This window comes from Urocampus carinirostris, chromosome 12 (assembly GCF_059441175.1).
Source record: "Urocampus carinirostris isolate Australia breed hairy pipefish chromosome 12, RoL_Ucar_1.0, whole genome shotgun sequence".
In the NCBI taxonomy this organism is placed as follows: Eukaryota; Metazoa; Chordata; class Actinopteri; order Syngnathiformes; family Syngnathidae; genus Urocampus; species Urocampus carinirostris.
Genome location: NC_142360.1, coordinates 573826 through 581037, shown reverse-complemented (window position 1 = coordinate 581037; position 7212 = coordinate 573826). Strand labels below are relative to the sequence as shown.

General features: G+C 40.3%; 1 protein-coding gene across 1 annotated transcript in view; it reads left to right on the top strand.

Moving 5' to 3' along the window:
• Positions 1 to 665: 665 nt before the first annotated feature.
• Positions 666 to 7212, top strand: part of LOC148354599 (ceramide synthase 4-like) — a 38148-nt gene continuing 31601 nt past the window's right edge. The window contains exons 1-2 of the mRNA XM_088349113.1: positions 666 to 804; positions 1135 to 1305. Of these exons, the coding sequence (XP_088205239.1) occupies positions 1136 to 1305 (170 nt within the window). The 5' untranslated portion in view covers positions 666 to 804; position 1135. The remainder of the gene's footprint in view (positions 805 to 1134; positions 1306 to 7212) is intronic.

Below are 7212 nucleotides of genomic sequence, written 5' to 3'. Positions count from 1 at the left end.
GGGAGTCAGGGAGGGAGGTAGGTAGGTAGGTAGGTAGGTAGGTAGGTAGGTAGGTAGGTAGGTAGGTAGGTAGGTAGGTAGGTAGGTAGGTAGGTAGGTAGATAGATAGATAGATAGATAGATAGATAGATAGATAGATAGATAGATAGATAGATAGATAGATAGATAGATAGATAGATAGATAGATAGATAGATAGATAGATAGATAGATAGATAGATAGAACTTTGGTGCATAATATTTCATTATTATTGGTAATATATCATCAAAAAAACAAATCTAAAGAACTGCTTGGGTGCCGAAAGAGACACCTCTTTTTAGAGTCCAGCCGAAAAAGCCGGTTCTCCAATAAGATCCGGAATTCCCATATCTACTGCTAGCTAGACCAGTGTTTTTTTTAACCTTTTTTGAGCCAGGGCATGTTTTTATATTGGAAACATTTTGCGGCACACCACTAACCAAAAATGTTATAAAATGACACTGTATGTTTAATTTCAATTATTTTACAGCACAGACACTTGACAATGACATAATATTTGCAGAAAATGATTCATAAATGTTTTATAAAATTTTAAATTTTAAAAAGTGTCGTTGGATAATTTCTCACAGCACACCTGACGATCTCTCACGCCACACTAGTGTGTCGCGGCACAGTGGTTGAAATTCACTGAGCTAGACGGTTGATAGCACCGCCTCTGGCAATGAAGCTAAGGCGATTTAGTTCCGCCCCCCCAGTGCGAGGAAAGCTCCTCCCCCGAGAATTAGACGCTGCGCGTTTGTCACCCTCCTCACAGCAGCGCGGACAGGTGAGATTTTTCATTTACCCTTTCGTTTTTTTCTTTATTTTCTGCATAGTTCAAATAGAATACATAAAATCAATTTCGTTATCAAGGCAGCGTTTGTATGTGTGAGTGTGTGTGTTTTAAAGAGGGTGCGTTCCTGATCTTGTTTATTGTCGTTAAAGAATTGTTATTATTACTGTTCATTACGTGTTAAGGGATGCAAGTGGGGTCTCTTCAATCATCTGCATAATCAGTGTGACAAGTTCTCAACTTGTGTATTCATTGCATGTTGGGGTTTTTTCAAATATTGCTGCAGAGAAACTGAAATGTTTTTTCTTTGCCCAATCCAAAAAGGATGGAAGCCTTGCTAAATGAATGGCTATGGCAGGACAGGTACTGGTTGCCCCCCGGCATACACTGGCGGGATATGGATGCTAGCGAGGGTCACTACCCACTCCCCAAAGATCTGATCTACACTTTGCCGGTGGCTTTTGGTTTTATAGCCTTGAGATATGTTTTTGAGAGGTGAGTGAGAGGCTTTTGGGCTTATTTCATTACGCGTTCAATTCCCATATATATTCATGTATTACACTCAGTTTTTTTGTACCTCAAAATGGAACTCAAAGTTTGGGTGCACATTATACACAAGATTTTACAGTAGTACAATACCGGATTCTAGCAATGATTGATCAGTCAAAAAATATCACTGGCCACAATTCTTTAACCAGTAGACAACCAGGGTAACCGATGACATACGATAAAAGGCTTTACCTTTTATCTCATCATCTCAAATTTTATTATGGTAATATGCTTAATTGCTGTTAAGATTGTCGAGAAAACCTCACATTGTTGAATTGCTGTTAATAGTGTCAATAAAATTGTTCAAACCAAAAATAAAAGTTGAAAATGTGGGGACATGATTAAAATCATTTATTGACATCGTAAACTAGAACACTGTACCAAAATAAAAGTTGTGATTTATTTATTTGATGTCTTTCAAAGTCAGTTAGTGTCAATAAATGATTTTAATCATGGCACCACATATCTAAAAACATGATACCATGAGCCAAAATAGTTTGGTGACGAGATAAAATTGAAAGCCTTTTCCTGTTTTATTAGTCACCCTCGGGTCGTTAATAAAGAATTACCGTATTTTACGCACTATAAGGCGCACCGGGTAATAGAGCGCACCCCGAAAAAATAGTTTTTGGTCCTATTTTTGACATAAATAAGACGCACCGGATTATAAGGCGCTACAATGGGAACGTCGACAAAACAGTCAGATAGTTCAGTCAAACTTATTACCCCCTTAACATTCCGAAAGCTTGCAAAGACGCAAATACGTGTCGAGAACACGTGCGGATGCGGTGTCCGTACGATGTCACTCAAATGCATCGTTCCATCATTCGGAAGGTTAAAGTCTTGGGATTCAAGAAATGCCAACCGTTCCTTAGTTTCCATTTTCTTTTTCGCTCGCAACTTTACTGTATATATGACAATAAACACTTGGAATTGAGTTTAATTTAAAAATAGACACTCCATTCCATCCATTATCTGCACCGCTTATCACAGAAACATCGAGTTCAGTCTGAAAAAAGATACAGGAATATTATATATAGCCAGAGTAGCTCACCGAAGTCGTTGTGTTCATAATGATGTGCAGCCGTGGTCCTCTTATATCCGTGAGTTTAGTAAATCCAGGAGAATAAAATATTTACAAATACAAAATAGTAAAAAAATGCTTTCTGTATGCCGTCAGCCACGTGCTATACGCATTCATCTTTTTCGGCCAATTGCAGGCTTTGTTTTGCCGTTCAAGCCAATGCCAGCCTGTAAATGATAAAAGGGATCCGCCCCTTGACCTCCGAATGACTTTAGCCAATAGTGATCGATTCAACTGATGATTGACACGTCTTTTTTGGCCAATTGCAGGCTTTGTTTTGCCGTTCAAGCCAATGCCAGCCTGTAAATGATAAAAAGGATCCTCCCCTTCACCCCCGAATAACTTTAGCCAATAGCGATCGATTCGAATGATGATTGACACATTGGTTAGCCAATGAAACGCCGGTAAATAAATCCCAGTAACTGTGAATATAATGCAATTAATTGTGATAATTGTCACTGACTGAGGGGATGGTGTCATAATAGTCTGTAATTATAGTTTGCAATAGTCTTTGATCCGTGCAGCCCTTTGAGACTCTTTGTGATTAAGGGCTATACAAATAAACATGACTTGACTTGACTTGACTTGACCACAATTACTTATGCCTCAAATAACAATGAGATTCAAACAGTCGAATAGCTCACACTCAGTCCAGTCGATTAATTCCGTGCAGCTCGTGTATCGTCTCCCATTAGATGCGGTGCACCATGTTGTGGTTGCTAGCTGTAGCGTTATGGGCAGAATATGGAGTTCCTCCTTCAACTTGTGCCCGTCACGCTGGCTGGTTTGCTGCATTAGAGTGAGTGGAAGGGCGAGGGAGGGAGATAGGGTTTTAAGGCGGAGTGGTTTCTTCACTTTTAGTTGCCGACTGCATGTTCTCCTTTAAAGCATCGGAACATGCCGAACACAAGGTCTATTGCAGGGGTGGCAAACAAGTTTGACACAAAGAGCCGAAATCTTTAACTGTGTCAGAAGGACCAGAACAGAACAGGAAACCCCAGAGCGTTCGTTACAGTTCTTTATTTAGGTAAGCGTACAGCTAGCGGGAGACGCGATGGCTGTCGGACGTCAGCAGCAAGCCGGGAAAGTAGCTTCGGAACACGTAGCCAATCGGAGTGCGGAAGTCTAGCAGGTCAAGTTTACCGGGGCTGGAGAGAAGATCGTAGCATGGGACGGAAGCAGGTCGGATCGGTGGCCGGCAGAATCAGGTAAACAGATCAAGACAGAACAGGTAATCGGGAGAGTCATACAGGGTACAAACGTAATCCTCAGACCAAGAGGTCTGGGCGTAGCGTGCTTAAGAAGGGAACATGAGCCAATCAGAGGGCGTCCACGTGATTGCTCCAGGTGACTCGAGTTAGCAATCACCACAAACTGTGAGAGTCAAAGAGCCACACAAAGCACTGACCTGCCATGACAGACTGACCCAACAAACACACACAATTAAAAACATATTATTTCCCATAATACACTCCTCTCCTTACAATACCACAAGTATTGTTCTTGTGTTGATTTCAAGGAAAGTGTCCACCCTCAATACACACACAAAAAAAACTAAACATGAAACAAGGCAAAGAGCCAGAGTATATAGAAAATATGATGAGGCAAAGAGCCGCATTCTTATTGGCCAAGAGCCGCATGCGGCTCTAGAGCCACGTGTTCGCCACCCCTGAGCTAGATGCTAACGTTATTGTTTGCTGCTAATGATTTGCTGTTAACTTGCCTTCCATAGTTGAACGTGCCCAAATACCCTAATTCATGCATATTTTACTTTTTTCACTCTGTTTCTGTTTTTAGTCACTCATGTTATCCACTTGGCTACAGTAGAAAAAACAAAGTATGATGAGGCAAAGAGCCGCATTCATATTGGCCAAGAGCCGCATGCGGCTCCAGAGCCACGTGTTCACCACCACTGGTCTATTGTTTTTATTTTCTGTTTGAGCTCTAGAACCGTAAACGCTTAAATAAATCGTGGCTGACGTTTCTCTGCTGAGCCGCCACAATCTTTCTTATACATCCCCAGTTGTGCCAATTACATTATTTCTAGTTGCAGAAGAAGTTAACAACGGTGTGCTGGCAACAAAAGTAAATTTTGTGGTCATAGCGTTATATTTAAAAAAGTCTGCTGATTTTTAGAAGAAACAATTAGCTCACGTGTCAGTCAGCTACATTTTCAGCAAGCTGATTAGAGTCAACCGTGAAAAGCGGTACGGCAAATATTGTAGTTTGTGAAGCTTTTGTTGCTTTGGGAGGAGGAGCTGGGTTTTCAAAGGCCTTGCGGAGGTCATTTGGAGTCCTTATGAAAACTGCAGATACATTTTTCTCCTTTGTACGATCAAGCATAATAAAACCAAATTATTTCCAGAATTCCTTTGTTGAAAACACTCAAACCTTTTAAAACACTAATACAAATGTGAAACCCTAGTTGGAAACCCTTATTTAAAACCCTAAAAATGCTCTAAATTCCTAGTATGAAGCCCATAAAAATTATTAAAAACCCTAATTTGGAGACTAAACCCTTATTGGAAAACCCAAAACGCTTTAAAACCCTGATTGCGAGCCAAAACCCTTGTTGGAAACCCTGAAAAAAACTTTAAAACCCTAAAATGAAGCCGAAACCCTTGTTGAAAACAGTAAAAAATGCTTTAAACCTCTAATTAGGAGCCGAAATCTTTGTTGGAACCCCTAAAACCGCATGTAAACCCTAATTGGGAGGGGAAACCTTTGTTTGAAACTCTAGAATTGCTTTAAAGCCCTAATATGAAGAAGAAAAACTTGTTTAAAACCCTAGTTGGACACCATTAAAACGCTTTAAAACATTAGTACTAAGCCGAAATGGTAATTGTCAACCCTATAAGTCTTTTGAAACCCTTATTTGAAACTAAAACCGTGGTTTGGCACCTAAGCTGGAAACCCTAAAAACGATTTAAAACCCTAATTTGAAGCCACAAACCCTCATTTGAAACGGTAGTTGGCAACCTTTAATATATTTTGAAGCTTTAATACGAAGAGAAACCATGGTTTGTAACCCTAACAACTCTTTAAAAACCCTAATTTGCAGCCAAAACACTCGATGGAAACCCTGAAAATATTTAATTTGGAACCAAAGTCTATTTGGAAACCCTAGCTCTAACCCTAAAATCGTTTTTCAATGCTTACATGAGTGGCTAGAGAAGCAAACAATAGAAAAAAAGTGCAAGATGCCTGAATAACAGAACTCTGTTGAGAAAGGTGAGTGACGCTAAAATATAAAGCAGGAACAGCTTACAATGACAGAAGCGACTCACAGCAAACCATAACTTGCAGCCAAGTGGCTAATACGAGTAGATAAAGAAGGAAACAGTGGGGAAAAAATCATAGATCCTTAATCATAAGATTTGCCAATGTATGCTTTTATGAGCAGCTGTGGAACGCCAATGACACTAAAAGGCGAAGCAGGGCAGCTAACAATAACAATATTGGGTAGAAGTAAGCCTATCCTGCAACCAAGTGGCTAACATGAGTAGATAGAGAAAGAAACAGTGGAAAAAAGTTAAGAATTCCCCAATCACAGAATTTTCTGATGTCCACTTCTTTGAGCTGCTGGGGAAGGCGAGTGACACCAAAAGCAGAGCAGCAGCAGCTAACAATCAGAATAGCAACCTGGCGAAACATAGTCCGCAGCCAAGTGGCTAACATCAGTGGCTAAAGATTGAGGCACTTGAAAAATATTTTACCGCATTATAGGTCGCTTTATAATACACAATATATACACTCAAACTAGCGTCTTCCACTACCATGTGTTTTACTTGCTGCAAGTAGTGTAATGTAATTCAAAATAAATTGAAGAGGTCAGCCTTCCGCTAGTTTGCTAACTCACCACTGATACGAGCAAGCACCACTCAGCATAAGACAATCCGGTCTAAACAAATGATCACACTACGACCAACGGTGCTAAGACTCATTGTGATAAATATGAGATAAAAGACGTCAAACAGGCCCCATATCTTTGCATCATAACGTCGTCACCATGCTAGTCACCTGTCACGCGCAACTAGCGCTGCGATGACAAGCTGTATGCTAGCTAAACCTGTTTGAGTTGTAACCTCTTCCTGAACCAAAAGAGAGAAGGTGTGATTTTCTGTGAACTTGGCTGTAGCATGGTTTGAATTTGCTAGGCTATTAGAGGAGTATGGTTTGTAACTCCTTTTCAGATTATTTATATTGCACGGTATTGATGGGTTTTATCAGCTAGATCAGGGGTGGCGAACAAACATGACACAAAGAGCCGACATTTTTAACTGTGAGAGTCAAAGAGCCACACCACGCGCTGACCTGCCATGACAGACAGACACACACAAACACACACAATTAAAAACATTATTTCCCATAACACATTCTTCTCCTTACAATACAACAAGTATTGTTTTTGTGTTGATTTTAAGGAATGTGTCCACCCTCAATACACACACAAAAAAACTAAACATGAAACAAGGCAAAGAGCCAGAGTATATAGAAAATATGATGAGGCAAAGAGCTGCATTCTTATTGGCCAAGAGCCGCATGCGGCTCTAGAGCCACGTGTTCGCCACCCCTGAGCTAGATGCTAACGTTATTGTTTGCTGCTAATGCTTTGCTCTTCAGTTTAACTTGCCTTCCATAGTTGAACGTGCCCAAATACCCTAATTAATGCATATTTTACTTTTTTCACTCTGTTTCTGTTTTTAGTTTTCATGTTATCTACTTGGCTGCAGGTTATGGCTCGTCGCTAGCTGCTATTGTTATTGGAC